The sequence below is a fragment of the Pterocles gutturalis genome, unplaced genomic scaffold (assembly GCF_000699245.1).
Source record: "Pterocles gutturalis isolate BGI_N339 unplaced genomic scaffold, ASM69924v1 scaffold394, whole genome shotgun sequence".
In the NCBI taxonomy this organism is placed as follows: Eukaryota; Metazoa; Chordata; class Aves; order Pterocliformes; family Pteroclidae; genus Pterocles; species Pterocles gutturalis.
Window position 1 is genome coordinate 37,130 of NW_010127781.1, and position 15,532 is coordinate 52,661.

At 36.2% G+C, this 15,532-nt stretch overlaps 1 protein-coding gene across 1 annotated transcript in view; it reads right to left on the bottom strand.

Annotated features, from left to right (window-relative positions):
• ARHGAP42 (Rho GTPase activating protein 42) overlaps window positions 1–15,532 on the bottom strand; it is a gene marked incomplete at its 5' end in the record, with an annotated part of 54,718 nt that overhangs the window by 11,111 nt on the left and 28,075 nt on the right. The window contains 7 exons of the mRNA XM_010079365.1: window positions 225–605; window positions 3,404–3,548; window positions 6,248–6,407; window positions 11,120–11,225; window positions 12,050–12,108; window positions 13,371–13,455; window positions 14,144–14,218. Of these exons, the coding sequence (XP_010077667.1) occupies window positions 225–605; window positions 3,404–3,548; window positions 6,248–6,407; window positions 11,120–11,225; window positions 12,050–12,108; window positions 13,371–13,455; window positions 14,144–14,218 (1,011 nt within the window). The remainder of the gene's footprint in view (window positions 1–224; window positions 606–3,403; window positions 3,549–6,247; window positions 6,408–11,119; window positions 11,226–12,049; window positions 12,109–13,370; window positions 13,456–14,143; window positions 14,219–15,532) is intronic.

The following is a 15,532-nucleotide window of genomic DNA, read 5'->3' on the forward strand; positions in this document are numbered from 1 at the left end:
AGAGTACTCTAAATTCTGAGAAACACTGATAACTTTTAAGCTGTGTGAACTGCACAGGTAACAAACAAGGGAAATATGTCAGAAGCAGTTTGAAAACTGAAAGAACATGCCACAAAAATTAAAAAATAAACAAAGAAGATTAATGTATATTAGCTTTCAGATGCAGAACTTGTTTTCTAATGCCTCACAGTCAATGTTGATCTCCTAAAAAACTTAGAAATTACCTTCAGCTGATGGAATTGATCTGAGCGAAGATGCTGATGACCTCTGCAGCCCAGACAGACTGTAAGAACTCTTTTTGGTCAGGTCTGTTGGTGGAGAGGCATTCTCTGGGCTAGTGACAGAAGCTACACTTTGGCAGTCTGACTCCACATCTGTTTTGGTTGCATCCTCCTTTGATGAGGATTCTGGACTTGTAGTCCAGAGGCCTGAACTCTTCTGGCCATTAGAAGAAGGCGGAGAGGCAATCCATGGAATCCCTCCCGATTTCTCCCTGGGCTGTGAGGGCACACATTTGGCACTGCTGTTCTGCTCAGAGGAGTGCGAAGAGAGGGATTCAATGCTGCCCATGGGAGTGCTGTCTGGGCTACTGCTGTATGAGTCACCTAGAGAAGAGTGAAGGGAGTGGGAAGAGAGGAAAACAAAAAAAATAATTACATTTTCTAATCACGTGCATTTCTCTCATGCCATCTTTAGCCTCTTGTACCTTAGTTGTCATCAAATTAATGAACCTATGGTTTCAGACGCTGTGATTCTTAAGACAAAATATCTATTTATTTATTCTAAGTTTCACACATATTCCTATATTTAACCTGTAAGAGCTGCATTTTGTGGATATTTCTTTAGAGCTGATGAACATAATGGGCTACAGGCTAAAATATTTCATATAAAAGTTTGCCTTTTCAAAGAACTGCTTGCAATATAAATATCCTTAGGAAATTCAACAGTTACAATGCTGCAATATCTTTGTGGTAAGCACCTAGTGTGATTTCCATGATAATGCAAATGTTGTGATACTTGTCACATTTGTGTTCTTAAATGCATGACTGTATGGCCCGCAGGCAAAAGAATTAAATTTTACTTCGGTTACCAAGATGCTGAGGATCTCTACAGTCTAAGACTAGTCCATAAGTCTATGCATAGATATCCTATTTTCTGTATCATCATACCTTTCATAAAATATCTATCTTGCAGAAGGACAACTTGAACATGTGCTGACTGTCTTTAATTAGATTGATATTGCAGAAATTTACCTACCTACACAACAATCTTGGTACTGATCTTATTTCCAGTAATCTTTGGAACAAAAAGTGGGAATATCCTAACAAAATTATCTGATGATATACAGGTAGAAACACTCATTAGAACTGAGAAAGGACTGGCCTATAACACAGTGAGGGCTGAATTATCTGGAAGAATGGATTCAGTCTAGTGAGTCATACATTGGCTTCTACTAGGATTTGTTCCCAAAAGCTAGGAGAGAGAATTAACAAATTTCACAAGCAGCAGACAATTCAACCACACAGTAGCTGTAAAATATCAACATGATACAGCTGCTTTTGCCTCCACGTGTTTCAGTATCCTTGGCAACAAGTGACATTAACCACAAACAATACTACAGATAAGGTCAGAAATACCAGTGCCTTGCATTGTGGATCTGACAACAGTAGCTCTACTGATACAACAATCTGAAGTATTTTGACCATTTCTGGATAGAATTCTGGTATTCCAGATTAGACTGTCCCCCATCTTACTCCTTTACAGACCATTAGTCCCTTGAAAATTGCAAGACTGGGTGAAGCTTAAATTTGTCAGATAAATTTTCTGTCACTTTCTATCATTTCCTACTGTTTGAAACCTGTATCTCATTTTCTCATGGCATACAGAATTCCTTAATATCCTGCAATATAGTTAAGTGTCCATGCTTCATTTAAATGATGACTTAAAACCATGTGGTACTTCAGAAATTGCTATTGCCAGAAGCTGAGACTCTCTCTTGCCTGTCTCTGGCCACACCTAGAGATATTTAGCAAGTAGAGTAACTCTGCTCCAGCCTCAGCCTTCCAGACACAAGAGAGATCTTAACTGGAACTTGTGTAGCAAGTGCTGAGCTTGAGCTAATAAGCAAAGCACAAGTGGAGAGCCCCTGGGTCCGACCTAGTTCCAATCAATCTGCCAGCACAAGATGTGTCTGAAGAAGCATGAACTTGCCGAACGTCTGCAAAATACTTGCACAGAAATGCCTTTTTTATGTTGACATTCATAGATTGCAGGTATACAGTGAAAACCAGGTGAAACTTGCCCAGTTTATCTTCTGGTGAATGTAACCGACGGTTCCTCTGTAACTTCTTAACTTGGGATCACATGCTATCATCACTGGCAATCAACGTGTAGGCAGCTATTGCTCTCATCTAGTATTTAAACTCTCACTGTCAGGAATCATGTAACATAAACCCATGGAAAATGCAGCATCTGTGCAAGAGTGTACTGAGGACACACCTCCCAACATTACAGACTCAAGAATTATTACAGATGCTCAAGAACAGATGCACCTCAACTGTGGATTACTTTACTGTACCAGTTTCATGTAAATCTCCTTGAGGAACCAAGGGACACAGAAGTTCTTTCGGAATAGTGGAACTGTAAACAACTTAATCTTTGCTACAGTTTCAGTATTTCTTACAGGTACAGCTAGTAAGTTAAAAAGTGATGGCTCACTAGATGAAAATGAATGCAATGAAACTTTTTAGTCACATCTACATGAAAATTAATAAGCATCCTAAGTAGCAATTAATTATAAACATAACTCCCTGCTGTTGAACAGCAAGCTATACAAGTATACTGTTTCTTCCCAAAATATTAGAGTTTGTTTCTCTTCCAGAAAAACTAACAAAGTTTCAGTGGTTTTGGCAACCACTAGACAGTGGTTGACTTTGAACCAATGACCACAGTTTCACTGTGGTTAAAAAAGCCAAGTAATGGTTTTGATCTCCTGACCTTGAGTGAATTACATTTATTAGAGGAGGAGAGGAAAGATTCTATTTACAGTTTCTCAACCTTACTAATCATCTTCGAAGCAAATGAGATGAACTTCATATAATGAACTTGTGAGTTTCAAAGCAGACTACTTTTAGATCACAATATAAAGTCTACTCTAAATTATTTTTGAATATTGTATGCAATACAATTCTCCCCTAAAACCAAACATCCTTCCTCATCTGAGAGAAGCAAGGAATGCAGTCGTTCAACAGTGCAGCTGTGACTCACAGAGGTTAAAAAGTTGATTAAACGCTATCTGTTATGCTCATAGTTACTGGAATACAATACCTATTGGATATTATTCAGGAAAGTTAAGAGATGAGGCATAAAAAGGAAGGTAACTAGTCAACAAGGACACACTTACTGTCAGGATCTGCTAAACATGGTGTATATCTTCCTTTGGGTTTACGTGAACCCGTGTGGAGACAAATTGCTCTTGTCCTTCTTGAACCTGATCGGGACTGAGGTTGGGGAAGAGGAATATTGGGGTCTGGTGCAGTGTGAAATATCTGCATGATTGAAAAAAAAAAAAGGGAGGGGGGGATGACATAAACAGCAGAGGTACTTTTACACTTCCATTATTAATCCATTCGTTTTCCTCACCACTGTGCCTGAAATTAATGCTGTCTCACATACTACAAAAGAGTAAATTCACAGAATATAAACTTCACTCTGATCTCATTTTACAATCCAAGAACATGATACTGAGCTGTGCTTAAAATTTATACTAATTATATAAAAATATATTTTTTAATTATTTTATTTTCTAGCCCTTGTTAAGAAGTGCTTAACAGTCTAAACTGTGAAACATACAATAGGTGCTTACAACTAACTCCTGCCCAAGAAGTAATAAATTTTTTTAAATATTATGAAGATTGAATTTTCTCTCTGTGTTCCTGTGAAAGCTTCACATGTCACAGAAGTTTGTTATAGCTTTATCTGATTACAATCCAATTTGTATTTCAGAAAATGACTTTATTTTGACAGACAAGTCAAGTTTGATGAGGAACATCTTTATGTTCAGAGCACCTCCTGATTTTTATCTTTTACATATCACTGCCACCACTGGACAATTTTGCACTTCATTATTGTACAAAATAAATAATTTTTTTTTGGGTATCTGACTACTGTGATTTGACACAGGTACACATGAGGTTTTAAATAACTCCTTGCTGATAAACATGGCTAGCCTGCCAGCAAGGACAATACATAAAGTTCAGTAATTTGGGTGACTTTCATTTATATCACCTGTTCTGCAATATCCAAGACATATGCAGTAGAAGTCTTGAAAGACCCTAAAAAACTCTCTTGGATACTTCTAGTAAAAATTATAATTGCCTTGGAGGATGACCAAAGCAAAAAGTATAACCAAAAGATTTGCGTGTTTTTCTTCCAGATGTCCTTTCTCACCTATTCCTCCTAGTGTAGACTGTAAACTCTACTGAGTATCTCTTAAGTCATTCTGTGGAAGGACGTGGAATGAGTTCTGTGGAATGCAGAAGAGGTCCTCCAGGGAAAGGCTGCCTATTCAGTTAAGCTACTAAAGCAATCAGAAGCATCAAGTCTCCATAGCGCACAGAGGGCCAAGTGTTGTAGGTTAAATACAATGCAATACCAAAATACATCTCTGCAAGGACTTCTGGATACCGTATCCTTAGGGCACTCCCAGGAGAGGATGAAGTGAACAATGAAAAGATACCTCAATGCAATTCACCGAAGTGGAAGAAAGCAAATATACTTCTATGGTAGAAAATACTTTAATGGATGTAATGAGATGCTCCTGAGGTACATTACTATGGTATCAGGCATTAGTGAGCAGCAAATCAATATAAAAACACATCTGGTGACAAAGAAATAGAGCAAGGATGATTTTGGTTGTGTAGCCGTAGCCTTTGTTCTGGAGGGGAAATTCAGTGTTGGAAACATGTAATACATATATGTTTTGGAGTTACAGGCAAGGAGGCTATCAGTATCATAACAATTTTGAGGAGGCCCTATGAAATAAAGCTGATGATACCAAACAGTTACTGACCAACCAGTGCAGGGGATCCTGGTATTGACTGGGAACTGCCCCTTTAGCTGAGTAATGTGAAATGGAAGAAACCCAAAGATTTTTCACTTTGCTTTGTTAGTCATTAGTGAAGGTGATATATATCACCAAAAGATCACAAAAATAAAATTTCTTTTGATAAAGAGGTAAAGGAGGTCTTGACTGTTCTGATGAATTCTGAAATCAAATAATTTAAAATAAAATGAAATCTGAGGCAGCTTTTCAGTGAAGCCGATACCTGCAACAGTAGTGACTGAAAGTGTTTTAAGATTTCATGGATTTTCCTTCCCAAGCCCTGAAACAGTTCTTATTCAATGTTCCAGGAAAGACTTTGAGATGGTTTCGACAGTTTGATGTCATTGGTCTCTTTGCAGAAAACAAAATAAACCAGGCAGTCACTGACATGCCTTTCTTCAAAGCAAAATAAGTACCTAGAGAAGTCTGTATGTTCCAGAGTATTCAAGAACTTTTAAATCACAAAGACATGATGGGCTTAAAACCTTTAACTAGGAATAAAACCTTATCTAAGATGTATTTTTTTTTCTTTTTTTCTTTTTTTTTTTTTTACTTTTGCTCTAGTACGTTACACATGAAAAACGACACAGCACAGAGAAATGGGGGATTCTGCTGGGGATGCACATTGATGTTGCTCATGAAAAGAGGAACCGAAGAATGGCTGGGGTTTCATGACGTTAGGTGGGACTAGATTTCCACTGTGCAGCTGGTGTTTCCCCAAAGGCCAGCAACGGTCAGAAAGACTCTGACCTGATGCACTCAGAGGAGAATCCATGTGTTCACCCAGAGTGTGCCTTCATACACTGCTAGCATGAGAGAGATGGAGAAGCTGGGAGCAATGTTAAGACCTTCTCATTGTGTTTCTACGTGTAAGAAGGACACAGGAATCTTCAGAAAGCAACTGAAAATTCAGAGCAACTCCTTCTAAGCATGGGAGATTATGCCTTGGATCTGCATTTTGCACAGCCACAAAACAGTTGCTAGGAATACAGATCCATAGCATGGGGTGGGAAGAAGGTATTCTTTCTATCAATGGCCTTCTACAAATAAATGCTAGTTTCCTTATTCTTAACTTAAGGTTGGTAATGAAAATGAGATCTTAGTTCCATTTTATCACAAAACAGTCAGATAATGTCCTTCTACCTTTTCATAATGCTCTATCAGAATTTCAACGACGATATTCTGAAACTTAATGTTCATCATAGCAGCCACGGTTTCTTCTTGGGCTCTCATCAGAGTTGGTCCAAAGATAACACCAAGGTTGGATACAGTCATTAGATTTTGCTGACTGTGTAATGATACCCTTTAAATGAACACAAACAATACGCAATTAAATAGTTGTGCTAAACTACAATTCCAACAGGCAAAACCCTGTTAAGATATTCCTTAACAAGAACCCAGGTTCATGCCTCCCCTTTAGAAATGTTTTTTTAAACTCTTACTGGAGTCAAAAGGCAGTGTAGTACTATTACTGTATTTTCTTTACAGCTCCCATCCTGCAATAACTTAATGGATAATGAGCGTGTCTTCCTAGAGTAAGTATTTAAGTTCCTGACATAATTGACAGGGAAAAGCAACTATCTTTGAAGGTCTCCACAGAGAGATCCAGAACATCTAAAGTTTAAGAGTCTTAGGGTAGGTACCCTTCTCTCTCCGGTGATCATACAGACCCTTAAATACTTGATGTTGGATTGACTGAAAATACTATGAGATAACAGAGGTCCAACATATACCTTAGCTTTCATGTAAAGGAAAAACTTAGTTACTGGAAACACTTAAATTGCAATAGGATCTCATGATTAATGTGTTGAAAACATGGGATCAACGGGGTCAGCGAAATCATTGTTTCTGTGGTATAGATAACACTAGATGATCATAATTATATTTTCTGGCTTTACAATATATTAAGCTTTTACTTCCGTATATTCTGTTATTGCTTACTGTACCTTTTCTGTAATTTTTCTTCTTAATATAGAATTTAGAAACTTAGTTTTTCCAATAATTTATCAGATAGGAAAATGAAACCCATCAATCAGTAATCCTCAATGACCCTTTTCTCTCCTTACAAATAAGATTTGCCAGATAAAAACTGTATCATTATAAATCCTTCGAAATAACTGCCAGTGATTCCCCAGTCACAGCTGCCCTATTGCCTCATGTCTGAGAAACAATCATGCCAAGTAAAGATTTGATAATTGCCTTAATGCTTAATTTTACTGAATCTGCTATCAAATATAAACAGTTATTGAGGCACTTGTTCACATTTTCCTCTTTCTCATTGCTATCTGCTACCACTGTCAAGCTGAGCATTTTTAGCCATTTCCTACACAGTTAAAATAACTCTTGTACATTTTAAAATTATGAAACAGTAAAATCTATAAAATACTGGAAGACTAGCAGGTAGAAGCAAACTTTGACAGCCTTCATTAATCAGGTTTATAGCAACAGCTGCTACATCTTTCTTCCAATATTATTCTCAGCTTGATTTGCTCTTAAAATGTTATATAAACATTAGCAAAATTATCGATCTGATGTCACAGTTTGGTAGTAAATAACACAAATACTATCCCCCTACAAGGACTAAAAAGGCAGTGACAAAAAGACTGAGATTTTCCAAAGGCTACTGGGGGATTTCATTCAGATCAGGATCAAATCCATGTCTGGCCTCACACATTATCCTTTCCCTCAGTCTCACTGTTGAGTAGGCACTGACGATACACAGAATGAGTAGAATAGTAGAATTAACTCGGTACAGAAGTGAGAGAGACTGTACAATTACTTCTATAATGAAGTAATACTCCCCTCATATTTGGAACAGGAATGTTTTAGCACTTCATTTACATTGAGAAGCAGGAAAAATACAGGAAAGGGGTTTATATTGGTGACAACACGATTATAAACTGCAGGAAAATAAATGCTTATCTTCTTACACGTCCTATGTTGCTTCACTAAGTTATGCCAAAATACTTCCCAAAATTTTACTTCAGACAGACACACTGGCAGAGATTGTTATTTGGAAGCCATACCATGAAAATGACTACCTTGTTAAAGCACACTCTTAGCCAATTATCTTAATCTAATTTTCTCTGTAACAGATCTTATGTTTGGCTTAGGTGACTAAGGGGTGTTTGGGAAGTCCACTAATATTTTAATGAAAATGTAATTTTGAATTACTCAGCTCCAGGCTTTTTGGAAAAAGCCCCAAAGAAATAACGCTTTGCAATGTTACTCTCCTTTGTGCTGCACAGTAACTGTTAAGGTCTCTTACAGTTTTACAGCATAAGACAGAAAGAAGTGTTTGCCCTGTGTCTGGGTTTCCTTGGTTACAAATTTGGTAGCTTGGTTAATAAAAGGAATGGTGAATTTAATAACATTTTAACCAGAAAGGACTTCCTACAAAGCATTTCCAAGGCTCAGTTTCTCAAGAGAAAAAAAAAAACAGGCCTGTATGGATCATTTTGATAACTAATTTCCCCTGATGTGGTGCTACTGCTGCTGCGCTACTGAATAGACACATGCCAAGGTAATCACGCATTCAGGTGGCTGTAAGGCATTCATTAAGGTGCAGTTGCTTTCTCCACAAAATCTCTTTCTTTGATATATCACCAGTACATTTTTGATAGTGCCAGATTGCAGACTCCTGACTACCTACTTTAGGAAAGTATGGTGGTATTAAATCATACCAATGAATGATTTGTTCTTTCAAGTAGACAGGTAATTTGTCTACGAAGGTTTAAAAACAAAAAAATGAGTTACCTATCTGAAAATATCACCAAACTTCCCGTGTTTGCCTAGCTGCTGACTGAGTATATACTCAGACAGTATCACCTCTCTGCAGGGGGCTTTTGAGGATTTGCTGGTTTTGCTTGTTTGTTTTTAGTATGATCTACATCCCACAACACCTAGGTCGTATTTAATTTTGCACAGGGACACAAAAGTCAAGGTAGGCAGAGACGTAAAGACCTTAAGAGCTAAACCAAGAAAAAAATATTATTATCCTTATTTTATAACCCATAGTTAAAGAAAGTATTTTCACCTAGACATGAAAGCACACATAAAGGAACTGAACAGCTATAAGAAATATAGGGAAAGGATGCACATTTTGAAATTGGATTTTAAACAAAAGAATGAAGAAAAAGAAGGTTGGGGTTTTTTTTCCATTTACATAAAATTAGGCACTTTGTCTGCCATTTGTTCTCCACACAGTGGTAGGAAAAAGATGAGGAAGGAAGATAACTAATGCACTCGAGAGACTGATTTCAAATTCAGTCTCAATAGAACTGCCAGCATAAACAACAGGCGGCAAATTATATGAGAAATTAGAAAGGGAGAATTGAACATTGTAAAGAAAAGAACTGAAAGTTTTCAGTATAAAACCATAAGATTAAATTTACCAGAAATGAGAATTGCATCAAAGATGTGATAGGCACGAGTTAAAGAGAACAATTAAAGAAGGGAATACTGCAGGCATGCTTTTCTTCGGAAATGCATCTGAGGTCATACTGAGCATAAAGAGGCCAGGAAAAGAGGTCAAGAAAGAAATGCTTGCTTGTAACTGATTCTGCCTAGAAATTCTGCCTAGTCAGTTCCTATGTATATATATTTCTAATTTTGTCTTCCAGACCAAATGATTACAAAATCATTAATCTCCCATTAATTGTTCTAACTTTTTAGAGGGTTAGAAAGCAGGAGATACATTTTTCAGCTAGTTAAATGACTCTGTGAGTAAGGACACTTATGAAACTTCCTTTCACCTTGTTCTCTGGGTTATTCCATGTCTAATGAGATGCAACGTCTGCCTAATCAGTTTTTGCAATGGAAGCATTCACAGCAGCTCCCTATCATCTTAGTTCTCCAGGGGCTAATAACATAAAGGGCTAAAAATAATTTATTAGGGCTAAATAATTTCCTATCAAAGAAATTTTCAAAGTTCTCACGTCTGTAAGAGGAAGCAAAATTGCATTTAGCTTCCCTGTAGGCAGCTTACTGCAGGCTGTGGCTCAAGCTGTGATCAAAAAAGCCAAATAGCTGGGTTGTAATGAACGGAATGAAAACAATATGGACTCCTCTCTTATGTCTTCTTCATATCTCAGTCATGTGGGCCTTATCTGAACAACTGCTGTTTCAATATTCACATTCCCAGATCACTGATAAATGTACTATTAAAGTATACAGCATCCTGAATCAGAAAGAATAAGACATATTAAAAAATAATCAGCAATTACCAGTGAAAACTGACCAAAGATTTAGTAAACCTTACATGAATAACATTTGATGCAGAAACAGGATATATTATAATGTAATAACGGTATGTAATCATAACTAGTGATAAAGAGAAACATAAGAGAATAAAAATTTGTCTTATTTGTCTCACAGCACATGCTAAGTGTAATTCAGTGATGACAAAAGGTCATTAGTTCAGAGAAATGCAAAACCTTTTCCATCTGACATTTAATTAATATTCAGAGAAGCTGATGAACCGAGAGAGATTCAAAAGTGGGTTTGGTTATTTACAGAGATATCAAAAATACAAATAGTAATACTTCAAAATAGTGTTTTCAAACGATACTACACTTCAGAGCTGCTAAGAGAGAAAAATAAGATCAAACATGAAGGGCAAGTATTACCACATTAGTCTATTCTCCCTATCTGAAACAGTGTGGGGCCTCCAGTCAGATTCAAACCAGCGTTTTCTATCAACCTTAGCATAGTTTTTGATGTTTCTTAAATTTAATTAGTGCCAATTCCTGTAGTAAGGAGCAACATGAACGAAAACATTGAGTGGGCTTATTTTGAAAACATAGTTGTTCATCTTGGCAACTATGGTGTTATTTTTTATTCTGTTTTTACGGTCAGTATTTTTCAGTTATGTTTAGAACAGCATTTTAGAAATTAAATGCAATTTCAAGTGGCATTGTTTCAACACAGAGAATGCATTAAGCAACACTGTCAAATTTAAAGCAGAAATAATCACAGCTTACAATAATACCAAAGAGAAAAATCAAAAATAATTACTTGACCAAGTGCTTGATAAGGATGTCCAGCATCTCTCTGTTCTTCTCTGGTAACTTATGCACAAGTGCATGCACTGCCTCAACTCTGTAGTTCTGATCATCTGACTCTATTGAACAGAAAACAAATATTGTTGATAAATTAGAACATGTGCTAAGATGCGACTACAAATGGCACCAATGCCTGTACACTAATACACACATGCATTACAAGGAGACAAATACAATCTGCCTTTAAAATGATGAGGACGATTTGATTATATTTATTTCAACATTCTGAAATCTGTATTTCAAGTAACTCGACAAAAGCAGTTACCACCAACACTGGAGACAGTGAAATTTGTGGCAATTTTGACCTCATGTGCTACTTAGTGAAATCGAAGATTTTACCCATTGATATTTAAAATATCTAAAATTCTTGAGTGTTTTTTATTCTTATCAAGGCATGAGGAAATGGGAGAAATAAATTCAAATTCTCAACTGGAGCTGTTAGAAAAACAATCTTACTATCTCTGTATCTAATTACTCCATTTATTAAAAGGAGATAATTATCACCCCCTCCAATTTCTCATGGCAAGCCCCTGGAAAATAAAGGTCCCTGGATGAGAGGAATGAATGCTATAAAAGAATGATCTGCCTGTATAAAACAAACAGATGTATAAACCAAGGTTCAAAATTTCATGCAGAAGGCAGTCACACAGAACCTCTAAAAAGATCAGAACAAACCACTGAACAGCTTCATCTAGTGTCACTTCTCTGTTTTGAGGGCTTTCATGTGGCACTGTGCTGTCACATACAGTGACATGGAAGAACTTGGATCTATGGCTGGATCACTGAATGATAGACTAAGGAGAAAAATAAGAATAGTAACTGTGGAGATTAAGAGTTAGAAACAGTATTACTTTCATGAAAGTGTATTTATTACTTTACTTACTAACAGCAACAATGAAATCTTTGTGCAGCTTGAAAGTCATCAGTGGTTCTGACAGACATCTGGTTGTAAAAAATATTAAAAAGAAAATTAAAAAAACTGCATTACTTAAAGTCTTAAGTTTTATGGGTGTGATTATAATAGCCCTCAACATCTGCCTAATGTACATCGGTGTGTTGCAGGAAACCCAATTCAGTGATGACTGACTGCAAGTAGTATACAACTCAATCATGTACATAGGGTGAAAATCTCTTTGAGCTGAATCTGGTGTCACCATGTAAATTAATAAGGGAAATACCACTGGCACTGACTTCACAGAGACTCACTGTTCTCTGGTTTCCATATAGTAGAACAGGAATAAACACAACTGCAGAATATGGGACAGTGGGCTGCAGAAGCGATCTTTCACCCAAGAAAGGCAAAAACATGATGAAATTTAGGACTGAAATTCTGATCTGAGAGATCCTAGAAGAGTCATCCCCTGAAAGGCAGAGACTGTGAATTGCCTTACGGACACAAACACACAGCTACTGCTAGCTCATATTATAATTTCACAAATACAGTACCTACAATGATTTGTGCTTCTGAAGATGTATTATAAACTTCTTCAACCAAAGCCATTCTTATCAATGAAGATCACATGGGCATTCCACTATAAATCTTAGGCATATTTTCCAGAGTGAATAAGGATTTCTGATACTGGCCTTTGTCAGGTGACTAATTTAGGAAAACCAGATTTTTAGAAGGGATAGAACACCCACAATATAGATTTGAAGCTTTTTATTATGCTTCTTTTGAATGTTATATATTGAGACCAAAAAAAGTTATCTCAGAAGTACCATAATTCTTGAAAATTCTGTGTCTCATTAGCAAAAATTTTAAGAGAAAACGATAGTATGGGAGGGATATTGTGTTTGTGAAGACACCAGCAGCATACGATAAAAACCTATGCTTTTGCAGAGATTTTTATTCTGCTCCAACAAAAACGCCAAGAAACCTCATAGTGTTCAGCTTAAAGGATTCAGAAAAGAAAGACTGAGTACATCATGCTTTGTGGTTAACGTGAAAAGATTTAAACAAAAACATGCAATTAATTAAACTCTCCCAAATTCAGGGCTATATAAGGCATGACCATCTTAATAAGGCACAAAGTGTGTGACAAATTTTAGATTTATTATTACACATAATTACAGGGATATTAGGCAAGATAGTATACTCAATTTTTACCATGCTAATGGATGCAATAAATGTAATTTGATATTAATAAGCAAAAGATTAATGGGTCAGAAAAGGAATACTGAAATTCGTGTAACAACATACTTACCTGAGGTAGTTTTTTAGTCCGCTTGTTATTGTTTTATTGTCCCAAAGTTCCATATCAATATCCATATCAGGAGGTGATTTAGGGGCTGGTAGAAATTTGAATTATGATTGTGTTATAGTTTGACTAACACCCTAACTAGAAAAACAGCGAGACAGAAGCTAACAGATTAGCCATTTAGCTTATGTGATTACTTATTAGCCAGATTAACTATCAATTTGATAAATTTGAATCTTTTAATCTCTGCCAAAGTATTAATAAAAATGAAGTTAGCACTCATATCTAGCACTTGTAAACGTTAACTATATGCACTGTACCAAAGTGAAAAGTAAGCCCAAATCAACAGAGAATTACTGATGTTTATGGCTTAGACATTCAAACACAGGCATCAGAGAGCCAAATTAGCAAGAAAAGTGAAAGACTAGAACAATTGGCTATTAAACTGAGTTATTCTGTGTTACAGAACTAAGCTTTGGAACACTTCTGAAATACGCCAAATAGATACCAATAAATAGAACTTTAAAGATAGAAGAAGAAATGTTTTTTATCAGTAATTTGCTTATGTATATCAACGATTGCATGCAGAAATTGAATACTAATACACAGAAGAAACTAGTTAGATGGATCACTCATTTTCAGACTACAAACTACTGTCAGTAAGTGCACATACAAAATTGAAAATATTACGACACACACTTCTGAGCACAGCAGTTAAGGCAAAAGGGACCACAGCATGCACACTGCACACTGACAGAAGATTAACTTCAGATACTTACAAAATATGGTATTCATCAGCTTTTGCACCTTGGAGTTTACACCACCTATTCTGTATAGCCCCAGGATTGTAATACCTACATTGGGAAAACAAACACAATGAAAATATGGTTATTGCAGTATATGCTGATGCATCCTTGGTTTATGTTTTCAAAACATCTAAATGTATTTATGGAAAATTGTACACCTACATTCTTGAGTATTGCTTTACCCTACTGAATTATCTTCTGGGATATTAACAAACGCATTCTACCGATTCCACACCATATTATACACTAATCATAATTTGACATAAACAGAACCCTTTTGCATATAAATGACCCATATTAGCAAACAAGGAGATGGCTGGGAAAAGTGAAAAATAAGACCTAAAAGCATTACACATCAACAAGTTTATCTTACCTAGATTTCAGTGGAATTACTATGCATCTGTATTTGCTTAGACCATCATCCCTTCCAGTTAAGATTTAATTGATATTTATAGGAAAAATAATGACTGTACCAAAAATAAAAACATATACTGTATACTGTTGCAACACTGCACTTGAGAATTTATGTTATGCATGGATCCCCATGCAAAACAGAGACAGTCAAGTCCCAATTTACCTGTAAGATTCAATTGTGGTTTTTTAATAGCACAGATACTAATAACAAATAATGTTCAAAGTGTGTCATTCACAACACATTATTTCAGTATTCCAGTGATGATAATTTTATTGGTTTTAACTGCCTTTTAAAATCTGTAGGATTTAAAAGTCTTCCCTTCTCCCCATTTTGGGTCTTACATTTAAAAATTGCCCACTTTTCACTTGAAAACACCAATCCAGAGTCTGATCTCACTTGGATAACCCAGTTGTTTTGCTTTCAAACTTCCTCCCCACCCCAAAAAAAAGGCAAGCTCTGCATCAGCAGTGATTCAAAAGCTACATAACATTGTTACCTGAGAAACTGAATTAATGCAGTGTTCAGTGTTGTATAGAGACACCACACAGCTTTCAGATTAGAACAGAGTTGCACACTGACAGTTCAGTGCATGGACAGGAAAAGGTTACTTCTTCTTATGGAAGACGATACAGCCATACCTCTTCATTAGAAAGGGGATAATTAAAAACTTGCTGTGAGTTGCAAAGTATCACCTCATCAATAGACTGATTACTATTTTCTTTTTGTGAATTCCCACTACCAAAAATGAGTTTCTAAACATTTAAAAATATGGATAAACCATGTGGAAAATTAGTGAATAAAATGACAGGAGTTATGCTCTGCAAAGATGTTCCAGCAGAGAGTATTTATGCCATTTTTTGGTCTTCATGTTTCATGCCAGAAACCAAAGTTGGAAGCTGAGGCTCTCTCCAGTTTTACTCTGAGAAAGCACAATTCAGTGCACACAA